Genomic DNA, 21,512 nt, shown 5'->3' with positions numbered 1-21,512 from the left:
CAGGCACTGCAGATGCTAATAGTTCAATGTTAGAGCTCAGAAAAGGTGCCATCTCTCTTTTCTCCGATTCAAGCCAAGAAAAAAAAAAAGAAGCAAAACGAAAGTGAACATCGGCCAAGCTTTTGAGCTTGGGAGCCGACTGAAGAAAGCAAAAGGGTTTAGAAGCCAGACAGAGGTTACAGCTTTCTTTCTGAACAGGAAGGCTAAATAGTTTGCTAATGCGTTTGTATTGGCAGACGTGGCAAACGGCTTGAAAACTGTACAATTAATGGTTGGAAGGAGAGTGGATGCGGGCGAATGTCCAACCTACTGGCTCGGAGGATTTAAACTTGTAGCCATCTTCTTTAAAACTCCCAATAGGTTACCAGGCCAGGACAATTCATTAAATAATATCAGCCCATTAGAGGTCCAGAGGATATCAAATGTCCTTCCAAACAGACAAAATTACTGTGCAAACACCACACAGCAGAAATATCTTATCATTTTATCATGAGGGCTATCACGGTTACAATCGCAAGATTGTAGGAAGTGGAGAATCAGGGCAAAGGTTGCCATTTTCATTTTGCTCTGTGAACCAGGCATTATTTTCTCGTTAACTGTTACACTACTGGAGAGCTGCATTCATTTTTTTATCTATCCACTTGTAAAAGGATACTCTTGTTGACAAGCAACCAGCAGTAGAGTTTTGCAGAGAAGCCTGTGGCCATTATCCGACACCAGTTTTTCTTAAACTCCATAAGTCTGATAATTTTATTGGTCCTATAAGTTTGATAAAGTCTCCCTGAAAACAAGTCACTTTTCTTTTGAAGATCTCAACTAAGGAAGCAGATCTTAAACTTAGTTTTTTAAGATATTAGATGTAAAAAGCCATTTAAAACTCTTCTTTTGCTTCATTACAAAAACTAAAACATTGCCATTTCTATGTCTAGCTGAAGGGAATACAAATTCTGGTGGACATGACTCGTTGGCAGGTTACTTTGTCAGAATCACCCACCGCTTACACACCTATAGCAGTGCTTCTACATCACATATGCCTAGCATTTAGCTACCGGTTAGTATACATTTATTTTTCTAAGTTAATATGTAGGGTTAATGTGCTAGCCAGTGCCTCTGTGACTTACCTTTCACCTGACTGAGAGTGCAGACTCTTCCATTGCGAAGAGGCAAATCATTTTTCTGCATAATTTACAGTTTTCCAAATGTTGGTTTGCTTCATTTTCAACTCATGGTCTGTATTTAATATTTTACAGCTTTTAAAATGACATCCCCCAGTATGATCGGAGCTCTGTCCACTTGGGAGGGATATCGTTATGAAAACATACTAGCATGACACTAGCGCAAGCTTTGTCTGATGTGTAAGGGGCATCAGACAAAGCTTTAAGTTAATAGATTTCTATTTGTTGTGAAATATGGCCCAACAAGAAAAGTTTGGGAACTACTGGGCAATATCAAAGCATCTTTCGGAATTAATACAAGTGATTCAGAATCTTTAAACACAGCCCAACTGAGAAGCTTCCCAGATTCCCTTTGTTTTCCTGTGTGTGTGCAGTGTAGGGTACCTCCAACATGTTGTAGATGATGTAGAGTTTAATAACAGACTGTCCTCTGATCAGGTGGTACATCATGGAGTAATCCACGTAATGCATCATGGAGAAGCACAGCACCAGGATCAGCCCCTTCAGCATATCACAAACTTGTGCTGGCTGCAGCAACCGTGACCCACTGTTCACAGAGAAAGGAAGGCAGTCAGAAAGCTCATCGTCTATTTCCTCCACTGACACGGAGACATGTGTTATTTAATGCACTGATGCATGCTGAGCTGCAAGCTGCTCTGTATCTCCCAGTATCAAACATGCATGAGGAAATGTATTCACACCATGGTGTAAAGTGTACTGACAAATTTTTTAAACTAAGTACTAACATAAAGACATTTCCGACTGTTTGAAGATTCATGCACAGATTTTACCCCAAGCCGATACTTTGCAGCCATATGGCACACAGTAAACCAAAACATTGATGGACAGACAACAGACCTCTACCAGCCTCGCCTATTACTGCAGGTTACTGAGGCTGAATGATCCCAGATTATAATCTCACAAGACGTTACAAAGAGATAACATAGACAGGGGGAAATTTCTCTTCTCAGTTCAAAATTAGATAAAATGAGGAGGGGCAACAACAGATGATATCAACCAGCGCACAATATGAAATATTAAAGATATTATCTCCATTATAACACATTTATCTTGGAAGCCAGCTTTCCTTTTAATATGGCGTTTTTGAAATATGTCTTTTGTCCGTTTAAAGTACATGAGTATAAATAAACCCAGGCTGCTCTTATCTACCAAACAGCCCAGCAGTATCAGCGCTAGGAGCCTCGCTCTTTCTTCAAATATTACAGTTATAATATAAAATGAGATTCCACATTTTGGACAGAAATGTCTAAAACAGAAAACAAACACCATCAGCCGTCATATCCAACAGCAACATCAAGAAGCGTCTTCCCAGGGTAATAAAGTGTGTCAAACATGCAGCTTATTTTATTAATATCTGCGCTTGGCAGGGGCAGCTGTGGAGCACGTTAGGAGGAAAGCTGACAAATCCATAGGAGCGGTTATTTAGTTACTGTGACAGAGGCGACTGGAAAGAGCTGAGGGGAGATTAATCTGAACACTTTCTGCATATTTCCAATGTCAGCTGTGTGTCTGTATCTTAGCCCGCAGAGCCAGTCTCTTCTTCTTAGACATTAACTTCTCAATGGCGACGAGTTTATTATTCTAGTTATTTAATTACATACCATTAAAAAGAAATGTACCTTTAAAGTGCTGAGGGAGTCTCAATGCCATCCTGCTGGCTGTATTAAGCTCTATTCCAAAGTTAAAGACAAAAAATCTTTGTTCTTAATCAAAAAAAGTGCAATATTTAACTGCTATTAGAGACTACTCTAACAGGCCTTGTTACCTTTACTGACTTGAGTTTGCAGTTGATTACTAACAACAGAAAAAAGGATAGAGGAAACAAGTTTTAGGAGGTGAGTAATGGTGAGGCTTTACCCCTACAAATCTGAACTGTTATTGAAGCCGACACAGATGGAAAAACGGAAAAACTAAAAAAAGTGCCTCACAGCAAGTAAAACAGGCTTATCATTAGCATCACTATGTTCTCTGAATGCACAGCTGAGAAAAGGGCGCTAAAGCAAAGGCACTGGTTGATCATCAACAAATCCTGAACGTTTTTGTTGTAAAGTAGACTTCTGGCGCTATACCACCATCCAGTGGTCAAATGTGAGACGTTTTAATACATCACATACATCACACACATTAAATGGTGCATGCCTGCATCACTTCTCATCACCATTTGATCCAATTATGCTAACAGCCAGAATTATTCTGACTTATTTCAGATCCAACTTGCCATAATGATTTAAAAGGATTTCAGAACAAACCCAAAATTTTAAGATAAGCTCTAGCTTCTTTGAAAAACACCACCTACAGTACATGACATCACAGAATAAATCAGGCCAGATTACAGTTCTTCTGATAACATCAGTTAAATTTTCTTTCAAATTATTATGTTTTCATTTATATCCCCCTTTTAAACTTGTCTCCATTGTTACACGTATAAATAACTGTCCTACCTATAAAATACTCTTGGTTTCACAGTCAGTAGAGCCAAAACCATCAGCTTCAGTTCAGTTAAATCCACAAAGACAAAAGATTTAATGAAATCCTGCAACTTTTTTTAACCAGTGATGGGCAGGTTATTTAAAAAAGTAACTACATAGTTATAGTTACTAGTTATTTCTCCAAAAACTATATGAGTAAGTAACTCAGGTATGTCTCAGTGAAAGTAACTAATTACTAGTCAAAGTAACAATGTGTTTACATTTTATGAACTAAAGGATCAGAGAATTTTCAAAACATACTTGTTATTAGAATTTTAAATACAGCTAGAGGTTCAATTATAGAATATAAGGCGTTTGTTATTGATTAATAAATACATATATTAATTATCAGTATAGCCACAAGAAAGCAGAGAACATGTGCAGCAGCTGTCAGTCAGCATTAAGATGATGTGTGGGGCTTTTTTAAATTACAGCATCTAACCAACATTTATAAAGTCTGTGTTAACAAACATAATGAGCAAATCACAGGAACGTTCAGCAGCACTTTTTCAGAACGCTGTTATTGAATCAGCGTCTCTGTGCCATCGTCTTCCCTCTGTGCTCATGCTGAAGTTGCCCATAGCTGTTGCGTTTTCCAAGTGCGCTTCCACCAGAATACTGTAGTCCTTACTTATATAAGGTAACAAATATCAAATCTGATTAAACTGTAGAAATGAAAAGGGATTACTGTCTTTTACAATCTAATTAGTTACAGTGCTAGTTGCTGCAAAAATAAGAAATTTATGTAATGCGTTGATTAATAACAATAATGGTAACATAGTTCCAACACAGATTAGAACTGGAATAGTGATAGTTATATTTTTTATATTTCTTTTTTTTATCATTTAAAAAATTCGGAATGTTAGAATTTCTACAAATAACTGAAGTAAAACATTTAAGTTATTAAAGTTTAAAGCAACACTGTAAATGTTGACCCCGGGATTAGCTTACTATGTAATAATCAGTGGTGTCAGTACACACATTTGTTACTTAAGTAGAAGTATAGATACTGCAGTTTAAAAACAATCTGGTAAAAGTTGAAGTATTAACTTGACCTCTTTACTCAAGTAAAAGTGAAAAAGTATGTGCTCCAAAAACTACTTAAAGTATAAAAGTTTAAAGTAACCTCTAAAAAGAGCAGCCAGATGCCACTATATGAATTGAAAGCTCAATTTTTCAACAATTTCAAAAAATTATCTGAGATAGGGCCAAGGATGAGGGAGGTTTTGTTAGTCTCCGTCTCCCAATACACTCTCGTCTGTGTCCGACCTTTCAACATCTTTTTCTGAATCCAACATTGTAGCATGGCATAGACAATTCACGTTTGCAGTGAGAAGAACACCTGCTTGCTTCTGATGATTTCCTTTAGCTACCCATTGAGTGCGTTGTATGACTCATCCATTTCCACTAGTTTTCACTAGATGTGGATGGCGCCAATGATCTGCATTGGATGGCGCACATGACGTGAAATAATAAGTGAATCATGTGACCCAAAGCGCTGTTTACTGCAGTCTATGCTCACCAAAGGAGAGACAACTAAGTCTAGCGCCCCAAGTGGCTAAAGGTTGCAGTGTTGCTTTAATTTCAAAGGAGATGCTTAAAAAATTGGACAAATGTTGGAATCTGCCAACATCAAGCAAAAATGCTGGGAGATTCTAAACTTCTTCCAAATAAAAAAGGAAAGTTAATTTAAGCCTAATTTAGGAAGGTGGTCTAATTAGGTTTTTATCCAAGTTCGAAACTTCTCATTCAATAAGAAATCTAAATCCCTCGACTAAAAAGAGGTAAAATCAGTCAAAATGCAGCTGGTTTAATACTGAGATAATTTTTAGACAGACTCTTCATTCTTAGCACATAGACCCAATACTTTCAAGTAGGGATGGGGATCGAAACCCGGTTCCATCAAGGACCCGGTTCCACTTTTTTCAAAACCCGAAAATCAATAATGTTTGGGCTTATCGATACCACTATCGAGTCTGGTCGTTTTTTTTTTTTTCTCCCGGAGGTCCTGTAACATAATTGTGTGTCCCTCGAGTCGCGTCACAGCATTTAAATCTAATCAATCCAATCACTGCAGCATGTACACCAATGTTTTGGAATGAAATTGTAAGCAAACAGATATTAAAAGTAAAACAAGTGAAGTCTGGCAGTTAACTTTGCTCGCGACTCGAGAATGGCTGAACGGAAAAGACTCCTCCTCCTCCTGCTGCTGCCCCGCCGCACCACAGTCGGGCCCATCTTAATCATCCACTCAGAGTACCACTGGTAAGCGCGCACACAGACTTTGTAGCTTGACCTGTCAGTTAAAAATAGTAATTGTGAAATCCGTGTTGTAATCGGCAGCATACAAGCTAGTTAGCTTGAAAAGTAAATAAAGTTTCAGATGTGCTGCATGATGATGTGTTCAGATTGGCTCAGTAAAATGACAATTAGGTTATCATGATGCGTTCAAGTGTAACGTAAAGAAAACGGGAAATTTTGTTTTTGGCGAGAAACATGAGTAATACAGTTGTACATTGCTCTATATATAATTAAACTACTGATGCCAACATTTATCAAAAATTACATTTAATTTAAAATACAATTATTTATTTGTTAAATATTCTCCTAATCACTAAAAACATGATGAAAAGTGACAGTAGACAATACATTAACCAACAATTGTGAAAATATATTCTAGTTAGTTTTATGTCATTTCGAAGTGGCCTATTACATTAGCCACGTTTATTGAAGGCTAGAAACGTTTTTGTTATGCTCACTTGTTAAGCAATAAAAGCAATACCAGTTCTGTTAAAAAATATTGTTGCATCGTCTTTCCACCAAATAACAGAAAAGTATCGATAGTGGTATCGATAAAGACTCGGATCGATAGCGGTGAGGTAGGACTATCACTAATAATCGACACAGGGGTAAAAGTGGCCAAACATGCTCAGCATATCTTTACATCAGACAAAAAAACAACAAAACAAAATGAAAACTGACCTGGAAGATCATAAAATGATGTGTAATATCAGACTGTATCTTAACAAACAAGTATGGAGATGAATGGAGACGAGGACTTGACGGGGGCCGGTTTCAGAACGATAATAGTGTTTTAAACAGCCACTATAGGTTTGTGGGAGCATACCTGCTTCTTTTGCAGTAGGGGCATGTGCGTGCCCTGCAGGGGAAGCAAAGTAAGGGAGAGTCAGGTACAGAAGGGAAAGGGGAGGGGGGGCTAGGTCTCTCCTGAGGGGGCAGGTGAACATTTGTCCTCATGCATTGGTGGGCACACTCCCACCAATTAGATAGCAGCTAAAACCAAGGCTCTTTTTCTTTTGTCATATTTGGATCCAATCACAACATTCACAACAACAACTTGCAACATCCAGCTGTGTGTACACACAACAAAACATTGTTGATGTTGTCGTCCCACAAATCTACTTTCTGTTTACTGGACAGGATAAGCTCGGGTAACGCAGTGCTTTCTGGTAAGCAGCAGTAACACACTGAGAAGAACTTAGAACAGACCAGACTTATTAACCTGAAACAACATTTGACAGGCTGAACCAGGCTTAAATCGGTTTAACCTCTGGTCAGTTTTAATATTTCTTCATTAGTAATTAGAGCAATCTATTCAATTAGCAGAACATTAGTTACTGAAGCTCTTTTAGGTTAGCTGTGTCCACCACTATCCACATTTGTGAGATAGCCTGGACTATAATCAACTGTACACTCTCAACCACATGCCTATGTAGCATGTCAGAGCTTTTTAAAAGAAATGCATTTTGAAGATACAGTGAGGAAAATAAGTATTTAAACACCCTGCTATTTTGCAAGTTTTCCCACTTAGAAATCATGGAGGGGTCTGAAATTGTCACCGTAGGTTCATGTCCACTATGAGAGATATAATCTAAAAAAAATATACATTTTTTAACTAATTATTTGTTTGATACAGCTGCAAATTAGTAATTGAACACATGAGAAAATCAACGTTAAGATTTGCTAAAGTAGCCTTTGTTTGCTATTACAGAGGTCAAATGTTTCGTGTAGTTTTTTCTATATTGGGTTTAGGTCTGGAGACTGGCTACTGCTTCTTCCAGAACCCCTCCTTGGTTATCCTGGCTGTGTGCTTCAAGTCATTGTCATGTTGGAAGACCCAGTCTCGACCCACCTTCAATGCTCTAACTGAGGGAAGGAGGTGATACCCCAAAATCTTGCAATACATGACCCCGGTCATCCTCTCATTAATACAGTGCAGTTGCCCTGTCCCATGTGCGGAAAAACACTCCCAAAGCATGATGCTACCACCCCCATGCCTCACATTGTATGGATCACTCTTTGGTCTTGGCCATGTTAGTAGCTGGATTCTTCTTGATTGTATGGGGTGGACAGGTGTCTTTTTGCAGCTAACGACCTCAAACAGATGCATCTAATTTGGGATAAATTGGATGCAGGTGTTCAAATACTGATCTGCAGCTCGATCATACAAATAAATAGTTAAAAAATCATATATTGTGATTTCTGAGTTTTCTTTTTTTAGATTATGATTATTAACAGTGGACATGCACCTACGCTGACAATTTCAGACCCCTACATGAGTTCTAAGTGGGAGAACTTGCAAAATAGCAGGTTGTGCAAATACTTCTTTTCCGCAGTGTAGCAGTTTTTCAGGCAAGACCAAAAAAAAACAAAAACATTGAGGAGTAGTGCTACTATTAAAGCATCTTCTAGTACTGATCATCATTCCTTAGCATTCTCTACAACTTCTATGGTTTTGAGGGGCTGTAAGATAAAGAATTAATACATACAAACCACTCAAGTTTTCTCAACAAACATGATGTTAGAGAATAAGCAGCTTTTATTGTGGAGTGAACTTGTCTGCAGATATATCATATTTTAGCAGATGGTGACAGCAGTGTAGGTCTTCAGTCTTACCTGAAGCCACAGCATGGTAGAGTGAGGAGGCGAAGCAGAGCTAGCAGCACCCTCAGGGGCAGCAGGGTGAAGATGTACAGGAAGGCATCAGCACACAGGAAGAAGCCAAAGATCATCAGCTGGAACAGACAAACAAACAGCGCCGTGCCAAACAACAGCTGTCAGTGAGAATGGAAAACCCTACCTGTGATCATTAAAAGTGTCTGAAATTATTTTTTTTACAAATCAGGATTAAATCTAACAATGCAGCAAACATACCCTTATAAAAATGTCTGAAATCTTTAAATGTATACATTTGATTAGAATTAGTTTATCTCAATGTATTTCAGAGACTGAGGTCAATTTGCATACAGTACATCATGCTTTTCATCATTTTAAATTACTATTAGAAGAAGAAGAGGTCCATATATGTCCTTTAAAGATTGAGACATTTGTAATGTTGTTAAAAAGGTTCTTTAAAAGTACGTCGAAAGAAGCACAAAATAATAGATCCAATCAAAATAAATAAGGTGAAAGTTTGAGGAAAAATTTGGGAAATATTTGCATTTCATGAGTGCCACCAGATAGGGAACAACAAAAATTCCAACAATATTCCACACAAATTATGTTGGAATTTTAATAATTCCATTCAGTATTGTGTGGCTAAATGGGATTTTGTAACCATTGCATAATTGTAAATGCTGCGTGTTGTTATAAACAATAATAAATCATGTTTAAATCAATTAAGGTTAGGGTTAATATCCTTTATAAAAGCATCGAATGGCAAGCTGCATTTGGTTAGTTTTTCTAAAAATGACCATAAAACAGAGAGAAAAGCACATTGAAATCCTCTCTCATCAAAAAATCCCTTGATGTATGAATGAAAAAATGTATCTGCTTGTTGAATGGTTTAACTGCGACTCAGTCTAGAAGATCCTTGATGGCTTTAACTGAACGTGACAGGCTGATGAACATGGCTATAACTAGACGGTACCTTCTCCAGCTCCTTGGGAATACGCATGCATGTATATACCCTCTCCCTGCGCTCTGTGTACTTTGCTTCATTGTGTTCCAGGAAGTACCCTCTGGTGAGTTCTGCACAAATGAAGCGTGTCAACGATGGATCTGGAACAACAACAGGTCCACAGTGTTACCACGAAGCCATTGTCTGTAACAGTAGCAGCTGTCAGCACAATAAGTTTCCAATACTATGATTGTTATTCTGGTAAAAAGTTCAGTGCCCGTTTTATCTGTGATCACTTCAATGCAAAGGCAAAATTTACCAAATTTAGACAGAAGAAAATTGGACAACATTAGATTTTCATTGATAAAAACTTTAAGGATTCATTTTATAATTCTAAAAGGGAAAAAAATGCTATACATTCTTTTAAACAGCAACCAGCAAGAATACTTCAACCTTTTATGTCTCAAAAGGGTAAAAGAAAAGTGATGAGCTTGTTTGGGTTTTTGATCTACATAATACTTTTGCATTATGGTGCTGCTAAGATGAATATTGTAAAAATGGAGCTGAAACATAATTTGCATGAAAGCACAGCTATCTTTTAAACGAATCCTCTTAATCCAACTCTAGATGAGCTTTAGTGTAGCATATCTATGGACATCTATTGTGACTTTAATGGCAAATAGCTTTTTATACAGCTAGGGAGATTATGTAACCTAGAATGACTTTTGTACTTTATACTTTTGTGTGTTTGTTTACCCGCATTTAGATGATAAAAGATGTAGTTAGCACCAGATAATACTGATTTATTTCACAACCAGCTTCCTGGAAGTTTTTGGTTTGGTCAAAGCTTCATGGTTTGTTATTTATAATGATGTTCTTGAGCTATAACCTAAAATTTAAGGGTGACAAGATAACCTCCCACCAGAAAGTGGGCCACCCTCCTCCTGCCGTTAGGTAGGTCTGCTCATTTTGACGTCCTACAAACATTTATCCTACCTGTCCAGACGGAAAGTAGCAATCTAGTTCTGAGTTTCTTTGCTTCCTTAAGACAGAACCCTGCTCAAAATGTTCTTGTTTTGCCTATTTGCTTTCTTTTTTCTTATGTGTGTGTGTGTGTGTGTGTGTGTGTGTGTGTGTGTGTGTGTGTGTGTGTGTGTGTGTGTGTGTGTGTGTGTGTGTGTGTGTGTGTGTGTTGAGGTTGGGGGGTGGGGTTAAATCTAGGAAAGGCAATGCATACTGAAGAATCCTTTTCTGTGCGCTATCACAGAGATGCTCAGCATCAGTATCCTTATGTGTTGACATTGGGATCGTACCCTAAAGAAAATATTTATAGTTCTAGGACCCATCATATCAATGTATCATAATAGTATACTATACAATCTTTCTTTCACTAACATCTACTGAACTACATTTGTTCTACACCATTCTACACATTCTGTGGATGTATTTCTTTTGGAAAGAAAGAAATAGTTTTGATGATCAAGATGGAACTACGATTTCTAATTAGCATATGAATGAAAAGAATCCAAATTTGTATTTTTAAAGGCAGCATTTCTTTTGAGCTTTTACATTATTCAAACTACTGTGAAGCCTTATGACTGTTTCTAATAATTGAATTTTGAAATATATGCATTTTTTCAAGTATGTGAACAAAAAGTGGAGCCTACTACATTATTATAACACTACAAACATAAAACCTGGAGCCCTTTTCTTTTGTCTACACAGTCATTTCCACTTATTGCCTACTGCAAATAAAGGAAGTAAAATTATTATTATTATATATATTTTTTTTATTAATTTGTAAGTTATCAGTAGGTAAAACACTGAGTTGAATTTTAGTCCAAATGGCTTTCTAGACGAGTTTAGTGTTTAAATAATAAGTATTCCTTTATGAAGAATATTCAATGCTCAGAATAATCCCTGAAAAAAAGAATTTAAGAAACTCAACTGACACAGCAAATGATCACTTAAATCAATAAATCAGCACTAAAAGTTGAAACTTTACACCAGATCTCAAGCAATTTAAAATGAGTAACTGTTCACTTTCCTTCAATGCTCTAAGTCTTTGATTTTCAAATAAAACTAGCAATTGCTTTCATAAGAAAAAAAAAAAAAAAGGAATTTTAACACAATCCAACAGTCCATTCCCTGTCCTCTGCATATCTGCTGAAATAATCTCATCAAGCGTTATTCATAACTGGCCTAAAGGAAGGGGATCACCTTAGGCTAGATTTTGAAGAGCTAATGCGTGCTGGCTTGTTAAAGAATGACCTCAGGTGCAATGGACACCATGACACAATCTCTTTTTTTCTTCCCCTTAACCTTCCTTTATTATAATCATGCAGAGCAATCTGAACACATTTCACAATATAATGTGAATAAATAGATACTTTAGATGCTGAAAATCTTAAATAAGAATTCTTACTAAAAACTATAGTAAGAAACACAACTAAACATATAAAAAAAAATGGTTTATTTAAACAAACAACATACAGTAGGACAAAGGAACAGCCACGAGGGTAAGCATAGGGACCTAAAATAATGTTAGCAAACTTTTGAAAATTGGGGGAAAAAACCAAACATAATGGAACTAAACAAATAATTTCACCAAATGCCTTAATTTACTCAGTTATTGCACCAGCTGTTGGTTTATTATTAGCTTGATAATTAGGCTAGCACTGACTGTAAACAAACAGAGCAGCTGTCATCAAACTGAGGGAAATAATTCAGATTCTGTACCTAATTAATTTCGGAATACCCTCCACTGTAAAAAACAAAATAAAAACAAATCGCTGTAATCGTGCAGTCGCCTCAAAACACACGCAAAAAAGGTTGAATTTGTTTAACGGTTCCAGTAGCGGCTTCAAAGACCTCCGACTTACCTGCTGAGGATTCCTGCTGCTCCCTCTTCGCCGCACTAATGTCGAAAAAGCCCAGCGTCTCTGGCAGCTCTGGGGTTATCCTGTTTTTTCCCGACCTGTTAAAATCCTCCCAAGGTCTTCTCTGTCTTTTTCTTAGCTCGGTTTCGCTCTCTTTCTCTTCTGACAGCTCGGTCCCCAACACGTCCGCCATCTTTACTGTGGTCAACGCACGACGTCATCAAACTGCGTCGCTCTACGACACGTCAACTGAGCGGCTTATACAAATAAATATACAAAATATACATATTTTAATATTTATGAAAGAAAAAAACGGATGTATGTATTTATGTATACACATATATACTTACATACTGCTTATTCATATTTTAATAGTCATATTTTGTAAATCCACCTTAAACTATATAAAAATTCTAAAACAAGCCAACGATGGTTTTATTATTATTATTTTTCAAACATATATCCTATCAATTAATAAAATGCCTAAAATAATACAATGGATAGATAAGATTATTTTTGCGTGATGTAAAATACCAAATAATAAAGGTTTATATTCAATAACAAAGACCATACAATTTTAAACATTTCAAGCTAGGGTATGTTAAAAAAAATATCTTAGGTTTAACCGTGTGTTACATCTAATTAAAGAACAGTTCTCAAGACTTTCCTCATGGGGGCGCCAAAGTTCTATCAAATATTTTCAAATTTAAAGTCTACCCAACAACAGCAATCTACAAAAGATAACTTTTACATCAAAGTGTTTTTGCAAGACTGGACATTGTAAATTATTCAGGTGTCTCATGCTCTTAAAATTGTACAAAATGATCATGTTAATTCTTAAAAATATGGAATCTAACTTGATGAGATCTACTCATGAGCCTGTTTCTGTTTTGTGCATATTTGTGGTTGTTTTCATGTTTTCATGGCTGTCTGTGCCACAAATGAATTGCAAAAATCACAAGTTAAGCAAATGAAAAGCTGTATTTAAAAAAAACAACAACAACAAATTAATACATAAAGAAAACTAAACAGCTGATATCTAATCAAAGGTTATCACTAAAAGCAAATTTATTGACAGTAAATAAAAGTAAGCTCGTGGTTTGATGTTCACTACTGAGAAAAACAAAACTCAAGCTAACAGTTGTTTTTTAACTTTTATTCAAGAGTAATATAGATCACAACTGTTAATTCATTTCAGTCAGCTTTTATCTCTTTATATGGTCAAGAATGCAAATCTTATGTCCAAATTTAGGGCTATAATAACAGTTTCATTTCTGTTGAAGCTTTTATAACGTAAACCAAGGAAGATAACTCAGTTGTCTAGTTTATCTAAATCTGCATTTATGTGAAATAAAGATTAAGACATTTAAGCATATGCTGTTTTGAAGACGGACGTGTCAAGCTTTTAACAGCACGTCTTTATGAAAAGATAACCTGCATAATGAGTAGTGTTGCGCCGATGCCAGTATTTTGCCCCGATACAGATACCTGGCTGTGCAGTATCGACTGATACCGATACCAGACTGATACCATCTGTTTGAAATTGATGTATGTGTGTATATATGAAGAACTGCACACTACTTGAATGTAAAATAATTGCCGTCATGGCTTGTCAAGCTGCTGCCTACCTTTGTGAAGCAGGAAAAAGAGACTAATACAAAATGAATCCAGTAGAATTTTTTATTGCCTACCTGGAATGGTTGACAATAGTTGCATAAACTTCTGGCTCTCAAAATAGTACCGGTGCCATATTTGTTGGTACTCGCCGATACCAATACGACAATTTTTGTGCTGGATCGGTGCAACATTAATAATGAGCCAACTAATCTGTTATATTTGATAAAGATCAGGGGAAAATACATACAAGACTCACCTGTTGGATTTAACCTCAAACCTTTTTATAGTCTCTAGTTGCCCGCTGAAAACTGATTTCATTTCTTTATAGTGTCACAACACATTCTGATGAAAAAAAAAGGAGAACTTATACCAAGGGTGGTCTGTGCAATGAATCCTACTTTTAAAGTGCCATCTATAGGTCCTTAGCCTGGTTTGTTACAAAGAGGTCAGAGAAGATAGTCTCAAAGAAAAAGAGAACTTTTGCAAACTCTCATGCAGTAATGCAGAAAAAGTCCTAGCAAGAGAGATAAAGTGATGAAATCTAATAAAAGTGTCAGCTTTTGGATGTGCACACCTAAGGAACCAGATTATATCCAGGTTTTGTTCCAATGTATATTCTTTATACACTGTTCAAAAAAATTAAGGGAACACTCAAATAACACTAGATCTAAATTAAAGAATTATTCTCATTGAGTACTTTTTTCTGTAAAAAGTTAAATTCTGCTGACAACAAAAATCATGCAAAAATTATCAATAGAATCAAATTTATTAATGGATGCCCGGATTTGGAGTTACACACAAAATTAAAGTTAGAAAGCACACTATAGGCTGATCAAACTTCAATTTGTCCTTCAAACAGGACAAAACAAGGCTTAGTATTGTGTGTGGCCTCCATGTGCCTGTACACTATACTGTAACCTCCCTACAATGCCTGGGCATGCTACTAATGAGGTGGGAGATGGTCTCCTGAGGAATACCCTCCAAGATCTGGATTAAATCATCCACCAACTCCTGTATAGTCTGTGGCGCAACATGATGTTGGTGAATGAAACGAGAAATGATGTCCCAGATGTGCTCAGTTGGATTCAGGTCTGTGGAATGGATGGGCAACTCCATAGCTTTATTGCCTTCATCTTACAGGAAGTGCTGATACACTTCAGCCACATAAGGTCTAGCATTGTCCTACTTTAGGAGGAATCCAGGGCCAATCGAACCAGCATATGGTCTCACAAGGTGTCTGAGGATCTTTATCTCGGTACCTAATGGCAGTTACACTACCTCTGGTGAGCACATGGAGGTCTGTGCAGCCCTCCAAAGAACTGTCACCCCACACCATTACTGACCCACTGCCAGATCGCTTATGCTGAAGGATTTTCCGGGCAGCCGATCGCTTGCCACGGTGTTCTGCAGACTCTGTCACATCCGTCACATGTCCTCAATGACAAACTGCTTTCATCTGTGAAGAACACAGGTCACCAGTGGCGAATTTGCTAATTTGTGTTGGGCTGTGAGTACAACCCCCATCTGTTAATGTCAGGTCCTCATACCATCCTCATGGAGTCGATTTCGAACCGTTAAGGTTAGGAACACGAGGAGCAATAGACATGCTCCTCGTGTTCCTCCTTGCAAAAAGTCAGAGGTACCAGTCCTGCTGCTGGGTTTTTGCCCTCCTACGGCCTCTTCCACATCGCCTGGTATCGTCCCCAGTTTCTGGACACTACAATGACAGACACAGCAAACCTTCTTGCAACAGCTCACATTGATGTGCCATCCTGGATGAGCTGCACTACCTGAGCCACTTGTGTGTGTTCTAGAGTCTGTCTCATGCTACCATGAGTGTGAAAGCACCACCAATGGTGAAAAATGACCAAAACATTAGCCAAAAAGCATAGGTTCTGAGAAGTGGTTTTTGGTCCCACCTGCAGAACCACCCCTTTATTAGTGTGTCTTGCTAATTGCAAATAATTTCTGTCTTTAGTTTATTCCATTTGCACAAAATCTTGTGGAACTGATTGTCAATCAGTGTTGCTTCCTAAGTGGACAGCTTGATTTCTCAAGAGTTTTTTTTATTTGAAGTCACATTGTGTTTTTTGAGCAGTGTATATTTTTTTGCTTTTTATCAATAATCTAATATGTCACAGAAAAACAATATGTTTTACCGCACTGAGCGGTAAAACATTGGTGAAAGTAAACTGAGGATAATTCCAAGTTAAGTTTTTGGACAGTAAAATAGCTACACCAAAAGAGCTGTAGAGCTGATTTCCAAATTAAAAGCCTTCTTAGTTCAACCCATCAAGCATCTGCTGTGAAAATAAATTAAATGTATATTTTAGAATATGGAGCAAAAATAATGACAGTCCTAAAAAATCCAAAAGAGCTTCCAGGGTATTAAATAGAGTCCTTTTAAATAAATGTTATAATTTTTAGAGTTAATGGTGTAGTAAAGCACATATGGCTCAACAAACAAACAGGAAAGGATCACCTCTTAACACCACATGCTTTAACCAAATAGAAAGTAGCTTTTTTACTGTAAGCACGGTTTATTGGCACACATAATGGTAAAGCATACATACCAGACATCAGATATGACACTGAACACCTCTGCTATATAATATACAAATGGTGTCTAATATTACTAGACTCATATTTCCAAATGTGTGAGCTTCCTTACAAATACACAAATAAATACCCATTAAATCCAATTGTATAAAGACATCTGTCATTGTCTTGCCAGTTTTTAAAGAAATCTCCAACAAAAAGAGTATATGCAAGGGTATCGATTCAATTGAAGATTAAAGAACGATTGTGAACACAAACACAGGGATCTTTAAGCATTTCTGTGGGGTGGATGAGATTTTAAGTCGTTTTTAAATGGTTCCTTCAGTCTGTCACAAGGTACTCATATAACCAAATATAATGACTTTGTGGTTTTTCATTAACTTTGCGGCTTTGGTTCTGTGCTAGCTAAAGAGGTCTTAACTTCCAATAAGAGAAGTTTTGGTTCAAAATAAAGTAAACCTGCATCCATCCGAACCACCCTACAGAAATAGAGACTGGTATAAAACAAAGGGAAAAAAAGCTGCCGTATTCAAACTGCTTTCAGTGGTCGATTTACAGTGGACAAAATAGATTCCACCTTTATTTACAAGCTACAAACCTTGTTACAGTGTTCCCAAACTGATAAACACAAACAAGAAAAAAAAACAACTAATGCGTTTCAAAGAGCACATTTAACAAACCAAATAAAAATTGTATAAAATCATGCAGGAGAAGGCTTTGTATCAGTTTGGGAGGTCGTTAAAGGGAAAGAAGTCCTACTTTCCAGGATTGATAATTAAAAAACAAAAAATAATAATAAAGCATCAACATGGGTCAGCAAAGTTCACAAAATGATTGGCAAAAATTACAATGTGACTTCAAAAGATTCAGAAAGAAGCCAAAAATACCAACAGACTACAAACACAATCAAAGTGGTTTGCATGAAATCACAATCCGTGACAACAGCGGTAACGATAAGAAAACTATTCCAGGACAGGATTTTTCCTCATTTGAAAAAGGATCCACTTTGTAGAGGACTTTTATTTCCTCTTAATTGGAAATGGAACTCAAGCAACAGTAGAAACAGCCCAACGGCCGACTGGATTTCCAATAAAAATGCAATTGCCTCCAACAATGTTTTCATCTGAGTCCAATGTGCTGAGACACTTCCATGGGCTCTGCTGGCTGCTGAAAACCACATTCCCTTCACAGGCTTTTTATTTCAGAGACATTTTGTTTGTTGTTTTTACTCTTCTCTCCTTCCTACTGTCCGCAGTCAGTGTGATGACTTGTGACCTGCAGGTCAACCAATCACAGCTGAGGTATTCCACCAGACAGGAGGTTTGTATCTGACGGTCCAAGAAGGAGAATTTGATCTAGAGCTTTCCACTCAAGGATTAAGTCAGCCTGCAATAATATTTCTATAATACATTGCATACATCTTGTATGCTTTTCTAGTCTGTAGATACTTCTAAGCAGTTCATCCAGTTCTCTGTGTTTTTTTAAAGATATGTTGCAATGATTCAGAAAGGAAAATATTCCAGATGACACAGTTTGGCTAGACATGCCAATGATGAGTCTGCAGACAGGTGAATTAGTTATGCGGCATAGAAGCACTGCCCTCTGGGTGAGAGGAGGATGTTTGAACGCCTGACCCACATTGAGCCAAGGATCTGTTGTTTTCTTCTTTTATCTAATATTTGTAACTTTACTGCGAAGGCTGTGGCGCCGTACTCTCTGGCTTGGTGTCCTGGGTGGCAGGTTTGCTGCTCCAGGGGGCGCTGTTACCCAGAGCAGGGGAGCTGTTAAAATCATCCTCATCATCCAGGCCGTTGGTGGCGTCATACTGGGTGTTCTCCAGACGGGTGATCAGGCGCTCATCCTCGTCCCCAAACTCACCGCCCATGAGGGTGGGCTCGCCAACGACCATCACGTCCTGTAGCCATTAAAAAAGAAGATGGTGAGAGACTGGAACCTTTCCTGATAAAACAGCTTAAAAATCAAAAATTTAAACTAGTTTTAAAGCTGAAAACAGTATTTGCTGCCTTTGAAATTTCTTTTCTCTTTGCACTTGAATTTAATAGATGATCAAATAAGTTTTAAAGCTGAAGAGAGGCTGTGTAATTATAACCTGTAGTTTTCAATGTTTAAATTTAGAAAGAAAATACAACTGTTAAAAATGTAGGCTAAATATGTATAGCTAATTTAATGTCAAAGCAATATCAGAAGGTGAATCCTAAGGGTCTGTTTGAATGGCAATAAACGTTGGCTAATGTAGTCCAAACTTTGCAAACTCATGTTTTACATACTAATGTAATATTTAACCAGTTGGAATAACTCTTGTGGTAAGAGATGCTTGCACTCGACACAACTGACATTGCCTAAATACTAAAGGTCACACAGCATGTAGTACACAAATGGATGAAGAGAGGAAGGAAGAAAATAGGCATTTATTGTAACTAGAAGAATAGAATAGAACAGAATAGAGAATCCCTTTATTGTCCCACAATGGGGAAATTCTTGTGTTTACAGCAGCAAAAAGATGATAGAAAAATTGGTCACACAAATGTGGTCCTTAGAAATGTATATAAGAATAACATAATAGTGAAGAGTTAAAACATAAACAATTAAAATACTGCATTGTGTACAAGTGCACAATATAAATATTGTCTACCTGGAGAGTTAGTAACCAATATCCAGCCATTGACATTTTTACAGTAAGAGATATTTGAAAATAGCAGCAACATCAGAGATGTTCAAAACTAGTATGGTGATTAAAAGATTCTTTGATATTTTGCAGGTCTAATAAAACCAACCTGGCCTTATGTAGTAAAGTAGTTACACAGTAAGAGTCCTTTACCTCACTGTTTGGCCGATCTTTGTTTGCAGAATTGTTTTAAGTAACGCCTGAGCATTTAGGGCCATTTTTTTGGCCAACATAAGGGCACAGAATCTCCATTGGTCTTTAATCAGATGTTTGACAAGTCTCGTTCAAAGCTTTTTTTTTTACTGTTGTGCTGCAAATCGCTATCTTGCTGCATAATCCAGTTGTAGTTCAGTTTTGTAACACTTTCTAAAGCAATTTCATTGCTTCTGTTTCTTTCTTTTTTTTGTCTTTTTTTTCCCCTTCTCCGTTGCCTATGTTTCTGCTCTGTTCACAAATGTCTTTATATTTGGGCAAGTGTGTTGTTTGTTGAGATGGTTGTTTTATGGTGTCGCACAGATCTTTTAAATTTCTTTAATAGATAAAGCATTTTGTCCTATTTGTCTCTGTGTCGCCCTGCGTTGGACTGGCGATCTGTCCACGGTGTACCCCGCCTCTCGCCCGTAGACAGCTGGAGATAGACACCAGTACCCCTCGTGACCCCAGCTGGAATAAAGCGTGTCAGAAAATGGATGGATGGATGGAAGGTATGGCATCAATTAGTTTTGATGTGAAACTGAATTTGGCTCTCTAATGTGTAGACAGAAGGTGTGAGGAGTAGTCATCGTTTCACACAGGACCAAATTTTGTTTGATTGTGTTTTGTTTTGTTTACTTTCAATCATCGATCGAAAACAGTTTTTTACATTGACTCATTTGAGTTTTGATACCAAAAAGAAAAAAAAAGAGCTCTTTACTGAGGTTAATACTTTTTACATGATTATAGTCGCTGTAAATTGCACCCTATTACTCTACAACCTCTAAAATGCATTTTGTTTGTGTTAAAAAGGGTAAAGTCCAACAGTTCACCAGATTTTCTTTTAAAGATCTCATCTTCTGAATTAAATGTTTTCAGCAAATTAGTGTCTGGAAATAACCTGTTTGGAGCTTAAAAGCTTTTTCAAATGTTTTGTGTTTTTCATAGACTCAGTTAAATTGCAAAATATTAGGTCAGGGCTAACCAATTAAAAATCAGCAGGGTCCGAATAAAGAAAACCATCAACCAGTAAAGGTCCAAAAAAATTTTCTATAAAAAAAAAAAAAAAAAAAATTCCATTTCCATTTTAAAATCTAATGTGCTTTTTGAAGTAGAGAACAACAATCGTTCAGTTTGGCATATAGACAGTTTCCTGATTCACAAATTTTATAAAACACCCGAACTGACTGATTTCTTTTTCTGGCTTAATGAGAGCGGTGGGCTTTTTGCTGCCCTGCAAGGTTTTAAAAACTGGGTTTGAATGGCGACAAAGCTTTTCTCAAGCACATATCAAGGTGCTCATTCGTCAGCCTGGATCGATATTTATTTTTGATTATGGTCATGGTGGAGAATCCTGCTTCACAGCAGCAGGTTGAGCCAAACACTCGAAATGTGCAGGGTCATCTTTGAGCACACCATTTCACTTTTCTTTTACCAGTTCACCGCAGTTCTTCCAGCAGTCCAAACTTTCTCTGTTCTTTTTCTCATCATCTTCTCCTGCTTTCCAATCGCCCAGCTTACCACAGGTTTGCCTTCTGTGTCTAAAAGTAGCAGAAGCAGCAGTGACCCATACTAACAGCTCATTCGCTAATTTGTATCATCTGCAGCCTGGCGCCGGACGCTCTGGCGGGCTTTACCATATTAACAGGAGAAGCGGCGCAAGTGAAGTTGAACACTGTCTTCGGACAACATGTGGTAATTTATAAATGATTTAAATATGGTTGGGTCTGGATTAGCCAGCAGTTGGGTCCTCTGCCCTAATATGTCTTTGGAAATGTACCTCTATAGATGTGTAAACAATCCATGAACAGTAATCATAGCACAATTCTTTTCTTTTCTTTCTCAATTCTTTTTAGCCAATATCAGTACAAATAAAATAGCAACAGACGCCATGAGATACTAAAAAAACCATAGGCATTAAAGCTCTTGCTGTCCCTTTTTCAAAGATAAAATAATGGATTTCAGCAAAACAAATGCGATAGCAGAAGCTAGACGTATAACCTCCTGTGCTGCTATGTTTATTTTGCTTTGGCTATGGGCTGGGCAGCTCTTGTT

At 37.2% G+C, this 21,512-nt stretch overlaps 2 protein-coding genes across 3 annotated transcripts in view; both read right to left on the bottom strand.

Moving 5' to 3' along the window:
* prom1a (prominin 1a) overlaps window positions 1-12,623 on the bottom strand; it is a 143,212-nt gene extending 130,589 nt beyond the window's left edge. For both annotated transcript variants that reach the window (XM_038307956.1, XM_038307963.1), the window contains exons 1-5: window positions 12,407-12,623; window positions 9,555-9,685; window positions 8,582-8,700; window positions 6,792-6,824; window positions 1,560-1,722 (exon numbers count right to left, since the gene is read on the bottom strand). In XM_038307956.1, the coding sequence (XP_038163884.1) occupies window positions 1,560-1,722; window positions 6,792-6,824; window positions 8,582-8,700; window positions 9,555-9,685; window positions 12,407-12,596 (636 nt within the window). In that variant the 5' untranslated portion in view covers window positions 12,597-12,623. The remainder of the gene's footprint in view (window positions 1-1,559; window positions 1,723-6,791; window positions 6,825-8,581; window positions 8,701-9,554; window positions 9,686-12,406) is intronic.
* A 3,913-nt stretch (window positions 12,624-16,536) lies between these two features.
* Window positions 16,537-21,512, bottom strand: part of ldb2a (LIM domain binding 2a) — a 57,611-nt gene continuing 52,635 nt past the window's right edge. The window contains exon 9 of the mRNA XM_038307930.1: window positions 16,537-18,494. Within this exon, the coding sequence (XP_038163858.1) occupies window positions 18,267-18,494 (228 nt within the window). The 3' untranslated portion in view covers window positions 16,537-18,266. The remainder of the gene's footprint in view (window positions 18,495-21,512) is intronic.

The sequence above is a fragment of the Cyprinodon tularosa genome, unplaced genomic scaffold (genome assembly GCF_016077235.1).
Source record: "Cyprinodon tularosa strain WSP-4 unplaced genomic scaffold, ASM1607723v1 ctg117, whole genome shotgun sequence".
In the NCBI taxonomy this organism is placed as follows: Eukaryota; Metazoa; Chordata; class Actinopteri; order Cyprinodontiformes; family Cyprinodontidae; genus Cyprinodon; species Cyprinodon tularosa.
Note: the sequence above shows the minus strand (reverse complement) of the source record. Positions and strands in the feature narration are given on the sequence as shown.